The 26,052-nt window shown below is 39.2% G+C and overlaps 2 protein-coding genes across 2 annotated transcripts in view; one reads left to right on the top strand and one right to left on the bottom strand.

The window, feature by feature from the left end:
• Positions 1-4,335: 4,335 nt before the first annotated feature.
• Positions 4,336-5,820, top strand: LOC145397015 (zinc finger MYM-type protein 1-like). Its single transcript, XM_080270236.1, has one exon. It carries the CDS (start codon positions 4,336-4,338, stop codon positions 5,818-5,820), a length of 1,485 nt encoding a protein of 494 aa, XP_080126362.1.
• Positions 5,821-6,214: 394 nt separating this feature from the next.
• The window catches only part of LOC145397016 (glutamate receptor 2-like), a 42,669-nt gene continuing 22,831 nt past the window's right edge, over positions 6,215-26,052 (bottom strand). Inside the window, exons 4-11 of the mRNA XM_080270237.1 lie at positions 20,370-20,460; positions 19,469-19,769; positions 18,265-18,482; positions 17,568-17,748; positions 16,829-16,928; positions 16,380-16,509; positions 16,015-16,094; positions 6,215-6,359 (exon numbers count right to left, since the gene is read on the bottom strand). Coding sequence (XP_080126363.1) covers positions 6,215-6,359; positions 16,015-16,094; positions 16,380-16,509; positions 16,829-16,928; positions 17,568-17,748; positions 18,265-18,482; positions 19,469-19,769; positions 20,370-20,460 — 1,246 coding nt within the window. The remainder of the gene's footprint in view (positions 6,360-16,014; positions 16,095-16,379; positions 16,510-16,828; positions 16,929-17,567; positions 17,749-18,264; positions 18,483-19,468; positions 19,770-20,369; positions 20,461-26,052) is intronic.

The raw sequence follows: 26,052 nt of genomic DNA on the forward strand, positions 1-26,052 counted from the left end.
AAAGAGGAAGAACAAGCCAAGCTAGAGGGATCTTTCCTGAAGTATCTTAAGCATCATTCGAAGGAAGAGGAAATAATATTCCCACAGCATCATCAGCATGTTGAAGATACCCCACAGCGTATTCAGACTACTGCTGACTTTTCTTGTGCTAGTAGATCAAAAGACTCAGTGAATTTTATCCACGGTGAAAGATTATTGACGGGTGAGGGCAGTTCACAGCAACAAACGGATCAACATGACATAAAAATACCCTCTGACAGCACATCCCCAAAGGCAGATACAGAAAATACAGAAAGCGATGTTAAAGAATTAAGTAGCAAGATTTATGATTATGTCAGTTTTCAAGTAACCGAAACAGAAACGGCAAATACCCTGAATTATGGTGACCCAGCTACTTGGCCAAAATGTGATGATAACGTCCGATGTTTGTTGGTTGAGCATGGCGTGGATCAAATACAAATTTATGATTTTCCCAAGGACGAAACAGGCAGGAAATTCTCTACACATCACTACACAAGAACACTACCCAATGGTGAAACACTTCAACGAAGCTGGCTGCAGTATTCCGTCTCCAAAAATAAGGTGTTTTGTTTTTGTTGCAAAGTATTTAAAAGTAAAATTAATGTTTCTTCACTAGCACAAAATGGCTCAAATGATTGGAAAAACATAGCAGCTATTCTCTCTTCTCACGAGAAAAGTATTGACCATCTAGAGAATTTTCATCAGTGGAAAGAAGTTGAAAAACGATTGAAAACTGGGACACCTATTGATGAACAAAACATTAGAGCACTGAAGCAAGAAGAAGAGTACTGCCGTCAAGTACTAGATAGACTGATTTCATTAGTGAGAGTTCTTGGTGAGCAAAACCTCGCATTTCGTGGAAGTCATGAAAAATTATACACTCCTCATAATGGTAACCTTTTAAAATTTGTGGAATGGCTAGGTGAGTATGACCCTGTTATGAAGGAACATCTTCGCAAAGTAAGAAATCAAGAGACACACGTCCATTACCTTGGGAAACATATTCAAAATGAACTAATTCAGCTCTTGGCAAATGCTGTTCAGAAAAAAATTTTGGAAGCTGTTCGTAAGGCAAAGTCTATCTATCTATCTATCTATTGCCAGACGCCTCAGTCCCGTTTGGGGTGGCCACAAACAAATCGCCTCCAAGTCGCCCTGTCCCCCGCCATTTCACTGCCCTGCTCCCAACTCACACCCCCCTCTCTCATATACCTCTCCACCCCATCCCTCCATCTCATCCTCGGCCTCCCCCTCCCTCTTTCCCCCTCCACCTCACTCACATACACTCTCTTCGTCAGTCTTTCACCCTCCATCCTCTCCACATGGCCAAACCACCTCAGTATCTTCCTCATAACGCTCCTATCACATCCACATCAACACCACAACGCTCCTTTATATCCTCATTCGTCAGCCTGTCTCTCCATGTGACTCCACAGGCTCCTCTTAAATAACTCATTTCCACTGCTCTCACTCTTGACTTGTGTCCTTCCAACAACGTCCAAGCTTCACTTCCGTACGTTAGAGCTGGTATCACAATACTGTCATGTAGTAACTTTTTCACTTCCATGCTCACTTCCCTGTTTCTTATCACTGCTTTCAAAGAACCAGCAACCTTTCTTCCCTGCTGTACCCTTTCAAGCACTTCACCCTCCAAACCTCCATCCTTACTCATCACACTACCCAAGTACTTAAACGTACTCACATTTTCCAATTCCTCACCATCCAACCTCGCTGTACATTCACTGACTTCACCTCTCTCAAAGACCATCACTTTACTCTTCCCTACATTCACCTTTAGATTCCGTTTCCTACACACTCTCCCAAACTCATCCACCAAGCCTTGCAGCTCCCCTTCGTCTTCACTCAACAACACAGTATCATCTGCAAACAACAGCACAGGGAGTTTCCAAACACTATCCTCTCTCACCAAGGCCACTCCAACATCCACTACCCTACCTTGTTTCTCTTTTATTACCCCATCCATGTACAGATTGAACAACCATGGAGACATGACACATCCCTGTTTCAACCCAACTTTCAAAGAGAAAAATTCACTTAGTTCACCATTCACACGCACTGCAGCCTTCGCACCATCGTACATACTCTTCACAGCATTCAACAACTTCCCATCTACTCCATATATTCTTAACACTTTCCACAATCCTAGTCTATCCACCCTGTCATATGCTTTCTCCAAATCCATGAAAGCCGCATACAACTTCTTTCCCTTCTCTAGAAACTTTTCCACTAAATATTTGAGAATGAATATCTGATCTACACAACCTTTTCCCTTCCTAAAGCCTCCCTGTTCTTCTCCAACTAATACCTCTGTTCTTTCTCTAACTCTGTCAATAAGTATCCTACCATACACTTTTCCTATTATACTAAGAAGACAAATGCCCCTATGATTACCACACACTTCTTTTTCCCCTTTTCCTTTGTACAAGGGAATAATTATACCTGACTTCCAATCCTCCGGGACTCTACCTTCCTCCCAGGCCAATCTGCACATCTTCCACATCCATTCTACTACTATCTCTCCCCCATGCTTCAGCATTTCACCACACACTCCATCAATTCCTGGGGCTTTCCCTGATTTAACTTTTTTCATTGCTTCCACAACTTCTATCCTACTGATTTCTTCCTGTCTTCTCACCTCCCTCCTTCTCCCAGCCATTCCCCAGCCACTTATACTCGCATTACTTCCATCCTCCACGTTCAACAATTCCTTAAAGTGTTCTCTCCATCTGCTCACTTTTTCTCCCTTCTCCACTAGTAATCTACCATTTTTATCTTTCACTCCCCTGATAACTTCACTTCCACCCTGTCTTACTCTTTTCACCTCTCTCCAGAACATTTTCTTACAGTCCCTCCACTTTACACTCAAATTCCTTCCAAATTCCTCATCCACTCTCTTCTTACTCTCTCTTACTAATCTTTTCACCTCTCTTTCTTTCTACATATAACTCTCTCTTCCGCCTCTCAACCTCTTCCACGCCCCTATTCCTCATCCATTCATTGTATGCTTTCTTCTTTTGTGCCACAGCCTGTTTCACCTCTTCAGTCCACCACGCTGTTCCTTGCACCCCCCTCCGTCTTCTCTTCCTTCCACACACCACATCACATGCTGCACATATTTCTTCTGTAAATATTCTACACACACCTTCCACGTCCCCCATCTGCTCCAATTCATATTTGCCCAATCGTTCCTCCACTTCTCTCTTATACTCTGTCTTTTCTCACTCTTGTAACCTTTCCACTCTCTTTGCAACTACTCCTTCCTCTCGTCTTTCCCTTCTTCTGTTCCTCCATCTTACTTGGACTTTAATTCTGGCCACCACCAAGTAGTGGTCAGAAAGTCCACTCCCCCCAATCTCTATAAACTCTTGCATCCTTTACACATCTTCGCATCCTTTCATCCACTCATAATCAATCATTGCCTTTCATTCAGTTCACCACCCACCCTTCTCATCACTCGCCATGTATACCTGTGGATCATTTTATGCCTGAAGAGGGTATTGGCTATCGCCAAGCCCCTCCCAGCACCAATGTCAACTAACGCACTGCCATTCTCATCTATCTCAGCAGGCACACCCCACTCACCAACTATTCCATCCACCTTCACATTCCCAACTTTACCATTCATATCACCAATCAAAAACACTCTCTCATTCCTTCCAAACTTTTCCATGCACACTTCTACATTTGTCCAGAACTCTTCTCTCACTCTTCTAGCACGATCTTGCGTTGGTGCATACACACACACAATCGCCCACATTTGTATTCCAACTTTCAACTTTACCCACACAATCCTTGATCCAACTGATCCATACTGTCTTATGCTCTTCTTCCATCTTTTACTCACAACTATACAAACTCCTTCCTTTGCCCTCTCATTCTCACCTACTCCTGCACATATACCCCATCCATACTCCCATTCTCTCACACTTTCTCCTCTCCATTTTGTTTCAGTTATTCCACATACATCCACTTTCGCATCCTCAAGCACCTGGACAATCTCTCTCTCTTTCACCTCATCATTCGCTCCCCTTACATTCCACGTTCCAATTGCAATGTCCTTTGTCCGGTCCTTGGTCGTCATCGTTTGGTCAGTCCTTGTCCGAGGCTTATTGTTTGTTTTTTTAGTTAGTTGTTTTCCGGGGAGGGGCACTAACCCTCCGCCAACCCTTTTAGTCGCCTTTTATGACAAGCAGGGATACTGGGGGAGTATTCTTGAAAACCCCCCCTACCCCCAGGGGGTAGTATTTTTCGATTATTCTAGATTGTACACCTGACGTAAGTCATGTGGAACAGATGACACTGATAGTTCGTTATGTGGACATTGCCAAACCAGATATGGAAGGTAATGAGATGCAAGATTCACTGGTGAAAATAAAAGAAAATTTCTTGGGTTTCATACCATTAAAGGAAACTACTGGTTCTTTCATGACGGAAACTATTTTGCAAAAACTAGATGAATTGTCACTGTCAGTTGAAAATTTACGAGGTCAAGGTTATGATAATGGGAGTAACATGAGAGGCAAGGAAAACGGAGTACAGCGTAGAATACTGAACATTAATCCCAGGGCATATTTTGTTCCATGTAGTGCACATAGTTTGAATTTGATTGTTAATGATGCTGCAAGATGCTGTTTGGATGCTACTAAATTTTTTGACCTCGTGCAACATATTTATGTCTACTTCTTTGCATCAACTCGCCGTTGGAACGTTCTTACATCGCATGTACCTTCACTAGTTGTTAAACAATTGAGTGTAACAAGATGGGAGAGTAGAATTGATGCTCTGAAGCCCCTTAGGTATGAGCTTGGTAAAGTTCTTGATGCATTAACTGAAATAGCCAATGACTCTACCCTCATAGGATCAAGTGGTACGTCTACACGTGCAGAAGCTGAATCTCTCGCAAATAGCATTTCTAAGTTCAAATTTGTTGCCTCATTGATTGTTTGGTACAACATTCTTTTTGAAATTAACTTAGTAAGCAAGCATCTGCAGTTAACAAATGCGACATTGGACTCAGCCATTAAACAACTGGAGCATTCTAAAAAGTACCTTACTGACTGCAGAAGTGATAAAGCTTTTGAAGAGATGCTCGTAGATGCTCGTGATTTAGCTGATAATCTAGAACTATCAAGCGAATTTGAACCTGAGCCAATCCGCATCATAAGAAAAAAACAGCAGTTCTCATATGAAGCAAGAGATGAACCTATCCAGGACCCCAAACAGAATTTCAAGGTGAACTTCTATTTTGCTGTTATAGACACAGCAATTCACTCACTTTCAGAACGATTTAAACAAATTTCACACCTTGAATCTGTGTTCGGCTTTCTTTACGATATCCATTCTCTAAGGGACAAGTCAACACAACAACTAATGGATATGTGCCAGAAGATGGAGTCTGCTTTGCAGGGAAAAGATTCTAAAAATATAGATGCTCAAGATTTATGTAATGAATTGAAGGTCATTGCAAGAAGACTCGAAAAAAGCTGTGGGCCTCTGAACGTACTAAAGGATATTTGTGAACAGAAACAGGTAGACAGTTTTCCAAATACCTATGTTGCTCTTCGGATACTCATGACTCTACCTGTTAGCGTTGCTAGTGGAGAACGAAGCTTCTCAAAACTTAAATTAATAAAGACATACCTAAGATCCACAATATCACAGGAGAGACTTTCTGGACTAGCCACTCTTTCAATTGAGCATGACATTGCTCAAAGACTATGTGTAAAGGAACTGATAACAGATTTTGCAAAGCAAAAAGCTCGCAAAGTTAATTTCTGAGAAAGATAAATTGTCATTGCAAAGGTTTATTTTTAGTTCATGTGCAGTTGCTTTTCATTTTCATGTCAGCAAATAGATAAAGTGTTATGGATCTTGATGATAAATAATAAGTTTTATTATGAGAATAAAAACATACTTTTTTTTATACTTTTATGTATATAGATATTGTACATCAGTTTTATCACAATTAGCTTCAAACTAATGTGTACAGGAATGTTAACAAAACGTCACATCATTCACATGTCTGCTATGCAGAGGGGAAATGAGATGTACTACGTACATGTTTATTAATATTGCAATAAAAATGCACCATAGTCATGTTTTTCTCTTCCAAGCTTGTGTGCATAAAAATTCAAGATGGGTGGGAGGGTGGGGGGCGACACCACCAGTTTGCTTAGGGCGTCAGATGTCCTAGGACCGGCACTGCACCCACCTTCGCACAGTGGTGACGCTTGTTCTCATCCTCTTCGTTATCATTCGGAACGACAGCCCGCTCAGCCACAGCAGTATAAACATCTCGTTCAGCAATAACGGTTTTTCTATGGGTGCGGCAGTGTAACATCCCCGTCTGTGTAAACCAAAGCACGTGCACTCGAAATTGTTACTGAACAGATGACTCGGACGTAAAACTTATTTGCAGATGTATAATATATTAAGGTATCCCGTGGAAAGCATAAGTTATCAAGCATAAGCCGGTTTTTAACTATAATGATACTGTAACAGCCACATGAGGTTTGCTTCAGGGCCAAAGCTGGTCGAAGGAAGAGTGGAAGCCAAACGTTTCTCATTCCAATGCAGGACAAGTGAGAAAGGAGACTTAGTGTCTGTAATGAGAATCGTACATGTGAAAATTTTCCGAAATAGCGGTGTGTGTGTGTGTGTGTGTGTGTGTGTGTGTGTGTGTGTGTGTGTGTGTGTGTGTGTGTGTGTGTGTGTGTGTGTGATCAGTATGAAACAACAGAGTGGGAACGCATACATGCATTTGAAAAGACAAACTACCATTACACACTTTTAATGACAGTCGAGGCTTACATTTCTAACCTTAGAGTCAGTATTGACATAGAACGAGAGAAACACTCACCCACCTCGCTGTTGTAGCTACTAATTTTGAGTGATAAATCCTATATTAGTATCAATCCCAAATTGCTATTAGGGAGCTACAGTTACTGATTGCCTTATGGAGAAAAAGTTTAATGTTACTCATAATTCCCCAGTTCACTCATCAGGAGAACAAGAACTGTCATCTGGCAAAAGATTAACGTTACTGTGTAAATGGCAAGGAAGTCACCAATCAAACATCCCTTTCTACAACACGCAAACACTGGCTTATAAACTAGATCCCCTTTTTAATTGTAGGTTCTGACAGGGTAAGATAAAGAGACTCTGCCGAATAGAATGTTACTGTGGAGGAAACGCTCACCAAAATTATTGCTAGGCTTGCCGTTATATTGCAATGTCGAAATGGGTTAGAAGAAGAGTTAGTTGGATAGGAAGTGATTTTCATGACAGAGGACGAGTGTCAGACCTTAACTCCACTTGTGCTGAGAACATTTTGTGGATAAGGAGCATTCACACACAATTACATAGTAGTGTGTGTGAAAAGGAATGCACTCAAAAACCATTCCCTCAGACTACAATACACAAACGTTCCTTTACAAATCCATGTACATTTTCATTTCTAAGTCCGAACAGCCTAGGCTAAGAAGAGTCTGCTCAGTGGACTGGTTAACCGCGACATCATACTAGGAACCATTGTGTTTCGGACTACGACCCATTTTATCACAGGATTTAGGATGGACTTTAGCATCTATAACTAAGCGATGAATATTTTGATTATCGCCATACTTTCCATAAATATCGTGTATCTATCTATCTATCTATTGCCAGACGCCATAATCCAGTAAGGGGTGGCCATTTGACTTTGAGTTATTTGTTTTACAGGGAGGGGCACTAACCCTTCACCAACCCACTTGTTGACACGTAGGGAGCACGTATGGTTTGGTTATATGATTACCACCCAGCGTTGTAAATGGATTCTTGGCTTACAGGAAACCATTTGGCTTGTCACTCAATGTAAAGCCACCTATAAAGGAAAGAAAAGCAATAAGAAGTGACAGGAAAGATGGGAGAAATAGGCAGAGAGGAGGACAGGCACAGAAAAAGAATGATAAAGGCTAAGGAAGAAGTAGGCAGCAATACATCGTGTGTGGATGATAGTCGCCACCACTTACCACGATAAATATCGTACCAAAGGATACTAACTAGCCATAATCAAAAGCAAATTACTAAGGAGGAGGTATTTGGAAGTTTCCTTAGCCGTCGAGAATACGAACCTACGTGTGCTCGCGATTACACCACCGTTGCTGTTTCTGAGAAGGATAGCCCCAGCAGCCAAGAATGAAGGAAGGAATGAGGAGGCCATGGGAAGAACTAGGTTTATTGCCCTTATATGCCTGTGCAGTATTTTGTGGGTCAGGCACAAACACAAACCACATAAGTAAGACTGACAAGGAAAACATGAAAACATTTCCCCAGATTAAGACACGCAACTGGCGCTATACATCTAGGTCCCTAATTCATCTATAGATACAACAGACTAGAATAAAGGCAACCGTGTCTCAAGGTCTCGTGATTCTCCGGGAATCGAACTTTGGACTTCTTTCCTGCGATGAAGTATGGTTCTGATATCACAAACACCACTCATCACAGTGGCCATGATAATTCATTACTATGGTTATGAATCAGGCGAAGAAATCTTTCTCATAATTTATCCATAATGCCACCAGTAAAAGTAGCTCTCCTCATAAGTGAACCATTATGTGTTCATAGAATTGTACTCCAAAGCAGTCGTAGAATAAGTTCCAAATGTTTTACACTTTTTGTGAGGCACTCTATATTTTCGATATTGATCACTAACACATTTTACTATACCCTTGTTATTCAAATCTGGCCTAAAACTGCCCTCTCTCCATCTGGACTGCTGACACGTAGTAAGAAATAAACACAAAAAAACAGCGCGAGTCAGATGTATTGAAAGAACGTAGAGCCGTAATATTATCTTTTTAGGCTTCTGGGTTTTGTGAATTAAACTGCAAAGGTACGAAAATCTGCGATAGAGTAAAAAGAGTATATTGACAATCATCTACGCTATTGTCAGTGAGCTTTGAATCAGATGCATTTGTTTATTCTGAGGAATAAATTTCTCTGTTCTGCTACTTGTATTTATACGCAGCTGGTAAAAATTTGAAAAAATAATAACAAGAATAAATAATATTAATTTGTGATTCAAATGTGCTTTTGCTAAGCAATGTATCTTGACCACAAACGTAATTAATAACTTAAATGTTCCAAAGATACTCCAAGCCATATCAGTATTACATAACAGCTTTTTCATACTAAAGCCACACCACCACCACACTAACACCGACAGCCAAACCAGCACCATACTAACACCGTCAGCCACACCACCACCACACTAACACCGACAGCCAAACCAGCACCACACTAACACCGTCAGCCACACCAGCACCACACTAACACCATCAGCCACACCAGCACCACACTAACACCGTCAGCCACACCAGCACGGCACCACACACTTAAGACTTACCAGCAGAGAGGCGATGGTCAGGCAGTCGGCCGGGCAGGGTCAGGCGGCCAGTGAGGGGGACAGGCCAGAGGCTCATTATTTGTCTGTGTCAGCACACCCACACTCCCCTACCGCACAGCCAACACGCAGCCGTCAACAATGCATCACTGTATATTGACAATTTTCGATTTTCCTAAAAATCATACCTTTCACACACACACACACACACACTTCTGTGCTTTTTACATGGTTTTTATATTGATATACTGTGCATCAGTGACGTACAAGAGATAATGGGGTGTAAGGTGCGGAACAAATCGCTGAGTATAACTTATTACGAAACCAACAATGTCATGTAGGCCAGTAGTCCCGTCCGGTAAGGGAGCTTCCTAACACCTCTTCCTGTGCAATTTATTTTGCCTATTACACTTTAAAGCCCTATTCTGTGGTACATAAATCCTTCTAATATCGCCATGCGTCATTGACGGAAAACATGTCGATTTAGAAAGTGATATAATCTGCACCGACAAGACTTTTTGGGTGTAATAAGTAAAATAAATCGCTTAGGCAGAGGCGCTATGATGCCTCTTGACTTACTACACGACCCTTAAACACCAACACTAATACTTTTTCCCTATTAATTCAAACAAACCTTGTACAAAATTGGAGTCCATAAAATGTAGTTACTCATATTACCTTTATATATAATGATTGACTTAACTTTTGTATGAAGGTATATATAATGATTGACTTCACTTTTGTATGAAGGTATATTGAATAGCCGAGGAAAACAGCGGGATCAAGCCGTGTATTCGGTTTTGCAATGTTTACTGAATATACAGAAACTTAATTTTTTGCTAGACTACTCTGTAAACAAACTGATGCTTGATGAGAGGCCTATGTCTGAAGTCAATGATTCTGTTTGAAGAAGTCGTCTTGCTGAGTCTATTTTCCTTGTTATTTGTGATCCATAACTAGATGACTATGTATAATATCCTCTCTGGTAGTCGGAGTACAGTATATTAAAGATGTTCGTGTGTGTGTGTGTGTGTGTGTGTGTGTGTGTGTGTGTGTGTGTGTGTGTGTGTACTTACCTTACCTACTTACCTAATTGTATCTTAACAGGAATGAGTGAAGCTCGTACTGTCCCCTGTCTTAAACCATATTTATCGTACATATCCTTAAATTTGTGAATTGTTTTGGCACACACTATTTCATTTGGTAGTGCATTCCATTGATCAATTGCTCTGTTTGGGAAACTGAATTTCCTTACGTCTTTATCACCTCTCTTCTTATGCAGTTTTTTGCAGTGTCCTCTTGCTGATGCTTCTCCATATGTTAAGTAATCATTTATGTCTATTTTCTCCTTCCCATATATGCACTTATATAGCATTATCATGTCACCTCTTTTCCTTCTCTTCTGTAGTGTTGGTAGATTCAGTTTATTTAGTCTTTCTTCGTAGGTTAGGTCCCTTAAGGTTGGTATCCATCTTGTAGCGGCCCTTTGAACTTTTTCAATCTTGTCTATGTGCTTTTTGAGATGAGGACTCCAGACTACTGATGCATATTCCAGGGTTGGTCTAATGAATGATGTTACATGTTCCGTACCTTCTTGCTGATGTGGTCAGCCGGAGATAGTCTGTTATTGAAAATCACACCTAGGTCTTTCTCTCTTTCTGATGTGTATAAGGTTTTATTTCCTAACTCATAATCCCAATCAGGTCTTTTTCCACTTTTACCAAACTTCATTACATGACACTTGTTCACATTGAATTCCTTTTGCCATTTACTACTCCATTCATGAAGTTTATTTAATTCTTGTCGTAGCTCTCTACAAGAGTCTGTGTTAGTAATTCTCCTTTGTATTTTTGCATCATCTGCAAACATATTCAGATAGCTCTCATTTCCAGTGTTACTATTTATATCATTTATATACACTAAAAACATGATTGGTGCCAGCACTGAACCCTGTGGTACTCCACTAGTCACTTCTTTCCATGATGAGTAGTTTCCTTTTAGTACTGTTCTCATTTCTCTTTTTATGAGAAAGTCTTGCATCCAACAAAACATTTTGCCTCGAATTCCTCCTTGATGGTACAATTTCCATAAAAGTCTTTGGTGTGGTACTGTGTCAAAAGCTTTCTTGAAATTTAAATACATACTGTCCACCCATCCTTCCCTTTCCTGTATTGTGTTTGTTACTCTGTCATAGTAGCTGAACAGATTAGTAACACATGATTTTCCTTTTCTGAAACCAAACTGTCTTTCTGTTATCATACTGTGTTCTTCTAGATGATTTACCCAAGCTTTTCTTATAAGCTTTTCTAATACCTTGCTTACAACACTGGTCAGTGATATTGGTTGGTAGTTGAGTGGATTTTGTCTATTTCCTTTCTTGAATAAGGGGACAATATTTGCTTTTTTCCAAATATCAGGTAGTTTACCTTGACTCAAGGATTTCTTGAAAATTAAAAATAATGGTTTACTTAACTTCTTTGCACATTCTCGTAGTACCCAATATGAAATTTCATCAGGACCACTTGCTTTTCCTCTGTCTAATCTACTTAACTCCTCCTGTATTACTTTTTCTGCTATTTGTATAACTGGTAGTATGTGTGGACATGCATGTTCCACATACTCCCTCTCAAATTTTTTTTCTTCTGTAAAAACTAATTGGAAACTCTTATTTAGTGCTTCACAAATATCTTTCTCTTGTGTATATGTGATTCCCTCGTCCGTAATGGATTGTATTATATCTTTTACTTTGGTTTTGCTTCTGATATAGCTGTAAAACAGCTTTGGTTGATCACTACTTTTATTGATTATATCCTCCTCAAACTGTTTTTGGGCTTCCCTCCTTATTTTTGAATAATCGTTTCTTGCCTGTTTTTAATTATTATACGCCCTTTCACTATTATGTCTTCTGTATCTATTCAACAACAAAATCTCTTCTTTCTTTTGATTTTTTACATTCTGTATTGAACCATTTCTGTATTTTCTTATCTCCTTCTTTGTGCTGTGGGATGTACTTCTGGACTCCTATTTCATAATATTCACAGAATTTTTTATATACAGCATTTAAATCTTGTCCTCTAAGCTCATTTTCCCAATCAGCTTCTAAGAAATACTTCTTTAGGTCTTCATAATTTCCCTTTTTATAGTTTAGGCTCTTTTTGTAACTGTCATTGCTGTTTACTATGTCATATCCTATCCTGAAGTTATAATTTAGTACTGCATGATCCCTTTTGGCGAGTGGAGGGTGATATATTGAACTGTCAATATCATTTTCTTGCCTAGTAAATATTAGATCTAGCACTGAAGGTACATCAAGTCCTCTTTTTCTGGTGGTTTCCCTCACATGTTGCGTTAGGAAGAACTCTTGTACGAGATCCAGGAGCTTTTGGTCCCAACAGCTTTCTTGGCTAATTATATCTAGAGTATTCCAATTTATATTTGTATTGAAATCCCCAGTTAGTATAAATCTTTCTGATTTCTCTTCCATTTTATGTAGTAATGATCTTAAATTCTGAATTGTACTCTCTGCCAGGTCCTCATATTCATCTCTTTCCCATGTGTTTGATCTCGGTGGCATGTACAAATTGGCTACAATTACTTTACCTTCAGAAGTGTTGATCTCTACTGCAATCTGTTCTACCTGTGATGGTATATCTAGTTTTATTTCATTGACTTTTAGATTTTTCTTACTTAATATTATAATTCCTCCTCCTTTTTTTAAATTTCTGTCTCTTCTCCATATATTGTATTCCTCTAAGTTTAGTATGTCATTGGATATCCTTGGTGTTAATTTTGTTTCAGTTAGGCAAATTATTTGTGGTTCATTTTCTCTGACATAATCATTTATCTCTGGTAATTTAGATACCATTCCATCCACATTTGAGTACATCAACTTTATCATCTTCTTTATATACTTGTCATGACATGGTTCCTCTACCTTCCTCCTTTTTATTCCATCCTGTTTGTGTACCACTTTCGTACATGCAATCCTATTACTTTGTAAAAAAATTTATTCTTCTCCTCATCTGATCTTCTCTCATTTTTTGTTTTTGCTTCCTCCCTTTTCTCTTTCAGTAATTCCAGTTCCTCTTGTGTTAGGCATCTTTTTATCCATACATTTTTGAACTCCTCTTTTTCCATAAGATTCTTTGCATTTTTTAGTATCTCTTCCACGGTGTTTACACTCTGGAAAGTCATCTTCAGAGGTCTTGTCTTGCTTTTCTCATATTTCCCTAACCTTTTGTGTTCCTCTATGTCTTTACTACAGATTTCCTCTGATACTTCTTTCAGTAAGCTCATTACATTTGCCATCTCCTTTTTGTCTCTTGTGATCTTGTTTTTTACTTCTTCCTCTTCTATACCAGTGATTACTATAGATTTGTTTATATCTACTGAATATCTGACTAACTTTCGATTGTTTTGGATTATTCTTTTCACTTCCTTTTTAATGCTTTTTTCCTCCACCCTTGTTTCTAATTCTTTCTTTACTTTCACCATTTCAGCATACATGGTTTCCACATCATTTTTGTAGCTTTGCACAGCTTCATTCACCTGTGTTATCTTCTCCTCAATATCACTGCTCTGGTCAATAAGACTGCTTACTTGCCTAATTGTCTCTGTGTCATTTTTGAACTCTTCCATAACACTCTCGTGTTTGACTACTGTACTTGCCATTTCACTCATTTTCTTCCTAAGTGTACTCAATTCCACTGTTAGTTCACTGATGGTTGTGTCTTTCTTATTGGCCTCCCTTCCTACTTTTTCTGTTTCTTCCTTTTGCAAGTGCATCTGCTTCTTTATTTCATCAATTTCATTTTTGAAAGCCATTTCTAGTTTGTTTACACGTTCAACGAGTCTATTGTGAGTCTCCACTTCAACCAGTTCTTGGTAGAAATCATTATTTTGCCTTTTACCTTTATCCCTTTTCTTTTCCAAATTTGCTTTACTAAAGTATGTTTCCATTTTGCAATACTAAAAGTACAGAGTATGTACTTCCAATCCCCGTGTTGTTGTAGTCTAAACAAACCTCAGATGACTCAGCATATTCTTTCATCTTGGTTCTCTTTCCTGTTTGAACAAGTCTTGTTTAAACCTATTATTTTTTTCCTTTTAATAATGAAAAATCATTTAGTCTAACCTGGTACAGAGCTTGACTCATACAAAGATACTAATTTAGGTAATGCCACTGGCCGTGTTGGTTCTGTACGGAGCGCCGATGTCGCACGTCCGCCTCGATTGAATCCCTGTGTGTGTGTGTGTGTGTGTGTGTGTGTTTCGGCATTCTGAACCTATTAGAAATAATTAACGGTATATATAAGGAAACAACCCAAGAAAATATAAAAATTCAATGAAAACATTCAAAAGTAGTTACAGTACAATTTTACTCTTCGCCATAGCAAAGCAATGAAGGGTACCAGAGTACTTGAGTTTTCAGCATGCGATTAATTTTCACAGTTTATTCTTTCCCTTTCCAGATGCTTTCATGCAGCATAGCAATGGATTCCTTTGCTGGACAGGAAAATGCTCTGAGTTTATTAGGAAATACAATGACATGCCGATATTTTTTAGTGTATCCTTTGTTACTGTCAAGGGAATGGTGAATGAGCAACTTAGAAGTGTGTATGCGAGTGAGGTGGTTTGCGAGAGGAGGAGGGGGAGAACAGGGATGAGATGGAGGAATGGAGCATAGAGATATATTTGAGAGGGGGTCACGAGATGGAGGAAGAACAGCCGGATGGCAGAGGACAGGAAGACTTAGAGGTGATTTGTTTGTGGTCACCTCTTACTGGAATGAGGCGTCTGGCAATTGATAGGTAGATTGATAGATGGACAGAGAGACATAGATAGTAGATCCTTACTCTGTCGAGGCTGTTTTGTAAAGTTTAAGACAGTTCTCGTATAGAAGGGATTATAAAGAATCTCAAGTATCCTTTTCTTTGTTAAGGAATCTTTGATTAAATGTTTGTTATTATTAGACGATTTTATTTAGCTAAGAATATACAGCTTTTCTTGTACTAAAGACGTTCCAAAAAAACACCCATTAGCTTTTTAACCTATTCAGACCGGTGACATTTTATTCTATTTTATTCCTGCTATCACTAGGCAATTTAATTCCGCTTCCGGGAGACGTGGTGAAGATCAAGTGATAAATGAAGGTCATATGTAACCAGCTTCATTTCGAGAAGCTTGTTTTAAGGTAAATAAATCATCTGTAGCAAGGATGAATATGAACTGGTTAAATACATTAATACCTCTCCTATTTTGCCTTTGCCGTTTCTAGACGGTTTCCTTCAGCTCAGAAGAGTTTCAGAATGTATTCAATCCCATTTCAGATCCTCCGCGTCTCCCAGTGAAAGCTTCTTTAACAGCAAAAATTTCGTAAAATAAAAATAATGCTTGAGCTGAAGAAATTAGTTTTTCTTTTCTTTCTTCTTACAAACTCGATCTCGCAACATTAGTAATTCAGTCCGCAAAATATCTAGTATACAACTTGGTCTGTAACTTACAATGTGAAACCCCAAACGCAGGTGGATAACTGATTCGACTCTGCCACTCCAACAGCCTCCCATCCTTCATCACGGACACATTACCGGAGGTGTGAGTAGATGAGCTCGAAGCAGAACACGTGAAAACTAATTGCCAGGCCAGCCACGTAAACCACCAGTGTTCCCTGCAATGCGAGAGAATATACTTTTAGGAAACTGCATCATATTTAGTACATGTATTACCAGTTCACTTAATATATATGGAGAGAGAGAGAGAGAGAGAGAGAGAGAGAGAGAGAGAGAGAGAGAGGCAGACAGACAGGCAGACAGACAGACAGACACAGGCAGACAGACAGACAGACAGACAGAGATGGATACGTGGATGGATAGATGGATGGAACGACAGACAGATAGACAGATGGATGAATGAGTAGAAAGTATGTTTCACGAAAGCACAGTGAGGAAGTTACCCATATATTGGAGAGGCTGAGTGAGGATTTGACGGCCATGGTTGTGGGTGGGTTGAGGCAGGTGGTCATGTTGGGGGTGTAGCTGTTGATCCAGTGGTCGTACATACCTGCTTCTCTCACTGTTATGATCCTGGAAACACGTGATTATAAATATGTTACCATAAATTTTTAACTTGGCCCAGATTTTCTACTTTTTGTAGCTTTGTTCACGTAAATATTCCCTCATGACTTGCACAATTCTAGTGATAAGCAGCGATTACAATTCCTCATTAAAAATGCAGAGATGGCAATGTTAGGCTAAGTTAAGGCACAAACAGAATACCAAAGTGATAACCTATTCAACCAAATAAACTTTTTAAATATTAATTTTGATAAAGCCGAATGATGGTAATCACCTCAGGAGTAACCAGATCAAGAAGATACGGTAAAACTGATGTATAATAGCTTACCTGCGGCTGACAGCGTTGATAAGTGGGCTGTCTTTGGGCCCCGCCATGGCTGGCATTGAGTTTAGGAACTTCTCACGTGCTATATAGAAGTCACACTTTCCTGTTGACACAAAGAAAATAGTTAAACATAGGCAAAATTAGTGCCATGAATATTCTATATGATCTATTTGGTATATCTGTTACCGGTCTGACGATATATGAAGTAAAATTATCGTAAAATACTGGATGATAAAAAATGTAATCATGGTCAACAAAATACAAGCCGGACTGACGCTGCATCTACCAAACATTGTCTCGGAATAATGCTGACTACAGTTCTTTTATTATGGGGTCCATTTTCTTAATAGTAAAAAACAAAGGATCACAAGTATATTTCCAGGCCAAGGTCAACCTAAAAATTGTCTGACGTCTCACATATAAGAAAAGAAAAAGCAATGTTTTTATTCTACGGCAATAGGGTTAAGAGGACCCTTTTTTCGATTGTTTCTGATACTGCTGAGCCATTTTTTTGGAATTTAGGTGAGTCCCTAGTTCACTGTGTGGGTGTTCTGAGGTACATGACACTCCCATCACCTCATATAGATATGTTAGTGTAAGGGCGAATTAATGATACACACACACACAAACACACGCACACACACACACACACACACACACACACACACACACACACACACACACACACACACACACACACACACACACACACACTCTCTCTCTCTCTCTCTCTCTAACCCACCTGTCACTGAAAAGTCCTGTGCCATCATCATCTTGAGCACGTCGTCCACGTCCATTAGGGTGTGGTCCCCCCTCCTCACTTTGACATCCAGGTTCTCCGCCAAATCAGAGGCGTCGAAGGTTTGAAATCTACCTTCCTTCTTCAGATTACTTATGTCTCGGAAAGCGCCACTCTCAGCTGTCTGCAGGTAGCAAAATGACTGTCTTAAAGGCTGTGTTTATATGGCCGTTCTTTACAAGGCTAGAACTTGACATAATTTTCACGCAAAGTGGTCGTTCGTGTTTTATGTCGCGGAATGCACCAATGTTAACCATCTGGAAGTAAAGGATGAATGTCTTACAGTGTGGTTTATATAGCCTTTCTACAATTACCCCAGAACCAGATATACTGTGACATAAATTCCTCAACAGTGTATGTTTATATAAAAACTGGAGGAATAACCCGTATAATCTGTTTGTGTTGTTGGCATATGGCTTCACATTGTCCCCTGCAGTAAGTCTGGTACTGACCTATTGATGCGGAGTATCTTTAATTTTCTATCTTTATCGTGTCCTGCATGATCAGACAATTTACCTCAGAATATGTCCGAGCCTGGCCATAGTCATAGTAGGTCCGTTGACTTAGAGAGCCAATAAATACATCAATGGCCAATAACATTATGTGCTACTATACGAGCCTTTATGGGATAAATACTAACCTGAATAGTGTAAGCCTGACTAGTTCCCTTCGGCACTAAAAATGTAATAGGATTATCGACCACATCCATGCGTGACTGTATGGGCATTGGGATGTATCTGACGGCCAGGAGGGACACCAGGTTGCCCGAATAACTACGTGACAGCACCACAGTTGTCAACATCCACACACCCAACAGCACACGCTCCCATAACCACCATGTCCTGACAGGAGTGACTCCTGAAATAAGCACAAGAATTTATTCCAAATTAAGGTATTACTGAATTATTACTTCACCCTGATAGTTCTCTCATGTGGTATCGTGTTTCCTATCTGTTTTTGTAAACATACTTAATAGGATTATTTTGATAGCTATATGCACCAAAATATTGTTTTGCTCTCACGTACCCTTCCTACATTGCCTTCAGCGACAACTTTATTTAGAGTGCTTGGGTTTGTCTTGAATGGTAAATATAAAGAACCTATTGAAAATTGATAATATATGTTTGTATATTAGTTGTGATGTACTCCAACCGTTAACAGTCAGCATGAGACAAATCAACGTGATATTATTATTTAAGGAAATGATATCCCAGCTTCGGAAATGCAATTGCAAAATTTTTCTTATGGGTGCTTTACCACAAATTTTGTCACAAGTTTTGTCCTGCTGCACTGCTGAGTAGTAACCATAAATCAAGGCTGGCTCGCAACTCATTATGGTCATTTGCAGCACAACGAACAGTTTCTTTATAATATTGATCTCAGGAGTCCACACAGTGTGAATAACAGCTACCAGTGTTACCTACGAAACCATCACGAGTGTTTTCATGGGGGGATGTCTTTCATTCTCAGTAAGATAATGTGGTGATAGAAGTTGTTTTTATAATAATAATAATTAGTACTGCTTACATATGTATGTAAATTACTGCATTATAGTTATTCATGATACCTATTCTATCTCTGCCACCACGTGAAATCAAAACAAAACAAAATGCTGGAATGAGATTTTATAATTAAAACACGGAAGTGCTACACCTTGATGCAATAGTGCAAGTAAAGAGATATTGTTGTTAAGACTTTGTTGCAAGGGACCGAGCAAATGCAATTAGATGCTTTGATCAATTTGTCCAATATAACTGTACGACCACACATGGTGGTAAAATGGCAATACTACCCTAAAAGTGACGACTTCCACCATAACATATAGGACAAGCTGGAGGTCTAACCTTGTTGTAACAGCACTCGAACGCAGCTGGATGCCTTCACCATTAGACCTGTACGATGAGAGGCCTGGGTTTGAAGGCAGGAGGGAAATATTGTCATTACTGCAAGGACAACAAGCAAAGCCGTCAAAAGCGCTGCCCAAACACGAGGACCCAGCGGTAGTAGGAAGCTCCAGGGGCTCACCTCAGGCTTGCCACGACCCACGAGCATCCTGTTATACATGATGTCGACGGGGAAGGTGAAGTCCACTACCTTGGCTCTCGCGGGTGTGGTGTCAAAGAGGCCAAGGCTGATGTCCACTTCCTGAAGTTAATCAGTATCTGAAGTGCAGTTTTATTCTTTTTTGTGAACTACTCTGGGCATAGGCTTCACAGCCTGCTCCCAAGGCCCGGTAATCCTCCTACATACCATACACCTCTGCATGTCACCAGTTCGGCGCTAACACCCACCGTACATATTGAATACATGCTAGGGCTGTCTCGTACAGGACTGGTGTATTGGTATTAGCGGGGATATTTTTACATGTCGGCGGGTCTTCTGGTAGATCAGTAAAGCCTGATTTTATGAAATTTAAATCCTTAAACTGTTCCCTGCCCCACCGGGGATCTCAACCTGGGTCCGGTAGGACTGCAGGTCACCGGTTGAGCCACCGCCTCCCCACTGTGAGATACCTCAAAATCACACATATCTTCGAACCTACCTGTCTTTATTACAGTCTATGAGGGCTGTTTTGTGCTGGCCGTTTTATCTATCTAGCCTTCTTTCAGACTGTGTATGTATCGTTAGTAACAGTTTAGACAAGCTGACCTTCAATGAACTAAGTTAATAGCAAAATATAAAGAAAAATAACGTGATTTAATCCACATTCGATGCATAATGATACAAGACCGTAAATGGACCTACTTCCCGCATTGACATTCCTATCATGCCGGTCCAGGACCCGTCAGGCTGTTCCACTCCCCACGCTCTGTCAGCGGGAGTCACATAGTCGTATCTGCAAAGTTAGTGACAGGGAATGAATCTAACACCACTCCCAATTTAATTTCATATATATATATATATATATAATATGGATATAGATAGATAACAATAATGATAGTGTAGGAGCGTGCGTATGTGTGTGTGAATGTGTGTGTTGTACTTACCTAATTGTACATACGTAATTGTATCTTTACAGGAATGAGTCAAGCTCGTACTGTCCCGTGTCTTAAACCATATTTATCGTCCATATCCTTAAATTTATGAATTGTTTGGCACACTATTTCATTCGGTAGTGCATTCCACAGATCAAATGCTCTGTTTGGGAAACTGAATTTCCTTACGTCTTTATCACCTCCCTCCTAACGCAGTTTTTTGCAGTGTCCTCTTGCTGATACTTCCCCATATGTTAAGTAATCATTTAAGTCTATTATCTCCTTCCCTGATATGCATTTATATAGCATTATCATGTCACCTCTTTTCCTTCTCTCCTGTAGTGTTGGTAGATTCTTTTTATTTAGTCTTTCTTCGTAGCTTAGATCCCTTAAGCTTGGTATCCATCTTGTAGCGGTCTTTTGAACTTTTTCAATCTTATCTATGTGTTTCTTGAGATGAGGACTCCAGACTACTGATGCATACTCCAGGGTTGGTCTGATGAATGATGTTATTATCCCTCTTAGCATGTCTTCATTTATGTATGTGAATGCTATTCTCATATTTCCAAGCAATGTATACATGTTCTGTACCTTCTCACTAATGTGGTCAGCAGGAGATAGTCTGTTATTGTTAATCACACCTAGGTCCTTCTCTCTTTCTGATGTGTGTAGGGTTTTATTTCCTAATGTATAATCCCAGTCAGGTCTTTTTCCACTTTTACCAAACTTGATTACATGACACTTGTTCACACTGAATACCATTTGCCATGTATTACTCCATTCATGATGTTTAATTCTTCTTGTAGCTCTTTACAAGAGTCTGTTTTAGCAATTCTCATTTGTATTTTTGCATCATCTGCAAACATATTTAGATAGCTTTCATTTCCAGTGTTTCTATTTATATCATTTATATACACTAAAAACATGATTGGTGCCGGCACTGAAACCTGTGGTACTCCACCAGTCACTTCTTTCCATGATGAGTAGTTTCCCCTTAGTACTGTTCTCATTTCTCTTTTTATGAGAAAATCGTGCATCCAACAAATCAGTTTTCCTCGAATTCCTCCTTGATGGTACAGTTTCCATAAAAATATTTGGTGTGGTACTGTGTCAAATGCTTTCTTGAAATCTAAATGGATACTGTCCACCCATCCTTCTCTTTCCTGTATTATGTCTGTTACTGTCATAGTAGCTGAACAGATTAGTAACACATGCTTTTCCTTTTCTGAAACCAAACTGTCTTTCTGTTATCATATTGTGTTCTTCTAGATGATTTACCCAAGCTTTTCTTATAAGCTTTTCTAATACCATGCTTACAACACTGGTCAGTGATACTGGTCGGTAGTTGAGTGGATTTTGTCTATTCCCTTTCTTGAATAAGGGGATAATATTTGCTTTCTTCCAAATATCAGGTAGTTTACCTTGACTCAAGGATTTCTTGAAAATTAAATATAATGGTTTACTTAACTCCTCTGCACATTCGCGTAGCACCCAACATAAAATTTCATCAGGACCATTTGCTTTTCCTCTGTCTAATTTACTTAACTCCTCCTGTATTTCTTTTTCTGATATTTGTTTATCTAGTAGTATGTGTGGACATGCATGTTCCACATAATCCCTCTCAAAATTTTTTTCTTCTGTAGAAACTGATTGGAAATTCTTATTTAGTGTTTCACAAATATCTTTCTCTTGAGTATAGGTGGTTCCCTTGTCCGTAATGGATTGTATTATATCTTTTACTTTGGTTTTGCTTCTGATGTAGCTGTAAAATAGCTTGGGTTGATCACTACTTATATTGATTATATCCTCCTCAAACTGTTTTTGGGCTTCCCTCCTTATCCTTGTATAATCGTTTTTTGCCTGATTGTAATTATTATATGCCATTTCACTATTGTGTCTTCTGTATCTATTTCACAACAAATCTCTTCTTTCTTTTGATTTTTTACATTCTGTATTGAACCATTTCTGTATTTTCTTATCTGCTTCTTTGTGCTGTGGGATGTACTTCTGGACTCCTATTTCATAAAATTCACAGAATTTTTTATATACAGCATTTAAGTCTTGTCCTCTAAGCTCTTTTTCCCAACCAACTTCTAAGAAATACTTCTATAGGTCTTGATAATTTCCCTTTTTATAGTTTAGGCTCTTTTTGTAACTTTCATTGCTGTTAACTATGTCATATGCTATCCTGAAGTTGCAATTTAGTACTGCATGATCGCTTTTGCCGAGTGGAGGGTGATATATTAAACTGTCAATATCATTTTCTTGCTTAGTAAATATGAGATCTAGCATTGAAGGTACATCGAGTCCTCTTTTTCTGTTGGTTTCCCTCACATGTTGCGTTAGGAAAATCTCTTGCACGAGATCCAGGAGCTTTTGGTCCCAACAGCTTTCTTGGCTAATTATATCTAGAGTATTCCAATTTATATTTGTATTAAAATCTCCAGTTAGTATAATTCTTTCCGATTTCTCTTCCATTTTATGTAGTAATGATCTTAAACTCTGAATTGTACTCTTTGCCAGGTCCTCATATTCGTCTCTTTCCCATGTGTTTGATCTGGGTGGCATGTACATATTGGCTACAATTACTTTCCCTTCAAATGTGTTGATCTCTACTGCAATCAGTTCTACTTGTGATGGTATATGTAGTTTTATTTCATTGACTTTTATATCTTTTTTAGTTACTGTTATAATTCCTCGTCCTTTTTTTAAGTTTCTATCTCTTCTCCATATATTGTATTCCTTTAAGTTTACTATGTCATTGGATATCCTTGGTGTTAATTTTGTTTCGGTTAGGCATATTATATATGGTTCATTTTCTCTGACATAATCATTCATCTCTAATAATTAAGATACCATTCCATCCACATTTGAGTACATCAACTTTATCATCTTGCTTATATACTTGTCATGACATGGTTCTACTACCTTCCTCCTTTTTAATCCCTCCTGTTTATGTATCACTTTCGTACCTGTAATCCTATTACTTTGTAAAAAAATGTGTTCTTCTCCTCTTCTAATCTTCCCTCATTTTTTGTTTTTGCTTCCTCCCTCTTCTCTTTCAGTAATTCCAGTTCCTCTTGTGTTAGGCATCTTTTTATCCATACATTTTTGAACTCCTCTTTTTCCATAAGATTTTTTGCATTTTTTAGTATCTCCTCCACGGTGATTACACTCTGGAAATTTACCTTTAGAGGTCTTGATTTGCTTTTCTCGTATTTCCCTAACCTTTTGTGTTCCTGTATGTCTTTACTACAGATTTCCTCTGATACCTTTCAATAAGCTCATTACATTTGCCATCTCCTTTTTGTCTCTTGAGATCTTGTTTTTAACTTCTTCCTCTTCTATACCAATTATTACTATATATTTGTTGATATCTACTGAATCTCTGACTAACTTTGGATTGTTTTGGATTATTCTTTTCACTTCCTTTTTAATGCTTTTTTCTTCCACGCTTGTTTCTGTCTTTCTTTACTTTCACCATTTCAGCATACGTGGTTTCCACATCATTTTTGTAGCTTTGCACAGCTTCATTCACCTGTGTTATCTTCTCTTCAATATCACTGCTCTGGTCTATCAGACTGCTTACTTGCCTAATTGTCTCTGTATCATTTTTGAACTCTTCCATAATACTCTCGTGGTTGACTACGGTACTTGCCATTTCACTCATTTTCCTCCTAAGTGTACTCAATTCCACTGTCAGTTCACATATGGTTGTGTCTTTCTTGTTGACCTCCCATCCTAGTTTTTCCATTTCTTCCTTTTGCAAGTGCATCTGCTTTTTTATTTCATCAATTTGATTCTGGAAAGCCATCTCCAGTTTGTGTACACGTTCAACTAGTCTATTGTGAGTCTCCATTTCAACCAGTTCTTGGTAGAAATCATCATCTTGCTTTCTACCTTTATCCCTTTCTTTTTCAAATTTGCTTTACTAATGTATGTGGCCATTTTGCAGTACTAAAAGCACAGAGTACTTAAATTCCCTGGGGCAGTTGTAGTCTAAACAAACATCAGCTGACCGAGCTCATTCTTTCGCTGCTCGGTTGTGTGTGTGTGTGTGTGTGTGTGTGTGTGTGTGTGTTTGTCTGTGCGTGTGTTTGTGTCTGTGTGTGCCCACGCTCTAATGTTAAACAGTAAGGTCACTGATTGGCAATTCATGATTTTGAATTTGACACCAGGTTCCTTACACAATAGCCTCCTAAGCGATAGGTAGGGGCGCTCACCATTCACACACATAATAAAATTATAAGAGGAAAATGTGTGCGCAGATATCCATGCTTGGACCATGTACGAAACATTGTCTTGATTACATTCGCATGCACGATCGAAGCACCATTGTCATGGACATTATCATAACGTTGTATAGAAGCATGTTGGCAACCGTGGCTTGAACGATTCCTGCACGGGGCATGAATGTTGCTGGCTAGAAAGTTAACTAAGTACAACAGATGGTGAGTGGGGATTGCCTCATCATCATGAAGTGGTCCAGGGATCAGGTGTTATGATTAATAGAGCTTTATCAGGCATATCATGTGTTTTGAGATATCACAGACTCAGAAAACAAACAGGAGATTAGGAAACTAGACACATGGAACGACATCAGTGACACTGTCGGTGGATCTTGCCGATGTCATGAAGATCAATATTTTGATTGGACGGTTCAAATAATAGAGCATATAAACAGAAAATCGTGGCAAGATGCAGACAACGAATATAGGGGCTCATGGATTGCTTGAAAAGCCAGAGCTTCCTGCTGGACAAAAATAAGCCATGCACCACAATAGTTGCTGAACTTCCATTAAAAAATATCCTGTGCAGCAGAAGTCCTGTATCATCGTGTATTATATCATTGATTACAATCTGTCTATGCCCACTCCTCTTTTCATGAAGGGCATAATTAATATTGGCCCAGAAGTTTTGCTTCCTGTCCACAAATCACCATTGATGCAGCTGCAGCAAGGAAGAGAATTTCTTCTGCCGATAAAATGGAAGCAGTGCTACAGACATGTGTCTGTGTGGACTGCATGTCAGCTTCGAACATGCTGAAGCTGTTGCCACGAAATTTGTAGTGGAATATTGCTACGGACATGTTTGCAGTATGTTCAGCATCAAGATTCTAGCATGTTGATAAATGTTTGTTTCAGTATTTCTAACAATTTAGACAGTGTGGGCGTCCAAGCAAGAAAAGCATGTAAGGAAGCTGAACAACGAAGAAACTACTGTACAAAGGATCAACTTGCATGGCGGAAATAGGTAAAGAGAAACATGTTCCCGACTTTAGTGTCTGCTGCCACAGTGCCACGGAGATTGGTGGTGATGAGCCTCTGAAAGAGGAGCAAGGTAGCATGCAGGTGAATCAGAAAAACTGGAGCAGGTGTGTTTCTCCATCTTTATGATGTCACAGAAAAGTACAGCTGCGACAGGAGAGACAACAACAGAAAAGAGCGTCTCCC

Source organism: Coenobita brevimanus, chromosome 40 (assembly GCF_032717465.1).
Source record: "Coenobita brevimanus isolate Jiangsu-jjx chromosome 40, ASM3271746v2, whole genome shotgun sequence".
In the NCBI taxonomy this organism is placed as follows: domain Eukaryota; kingdom Metazoa; phylum Arthropoda; class Malacostraca; order Decapoda; family Coenobitidae; genus Coenobita; species Coenobita brevimanus.

Excerpts from the sequence above, each read along its gene's own strand:
- LOC145397015 (XM_080270236.1), top strand. The coding sequence starts at position 4,336 with ATGACACTGATAGTTCGTTATGTGGACATTGCCAAACCAGATATGGAA.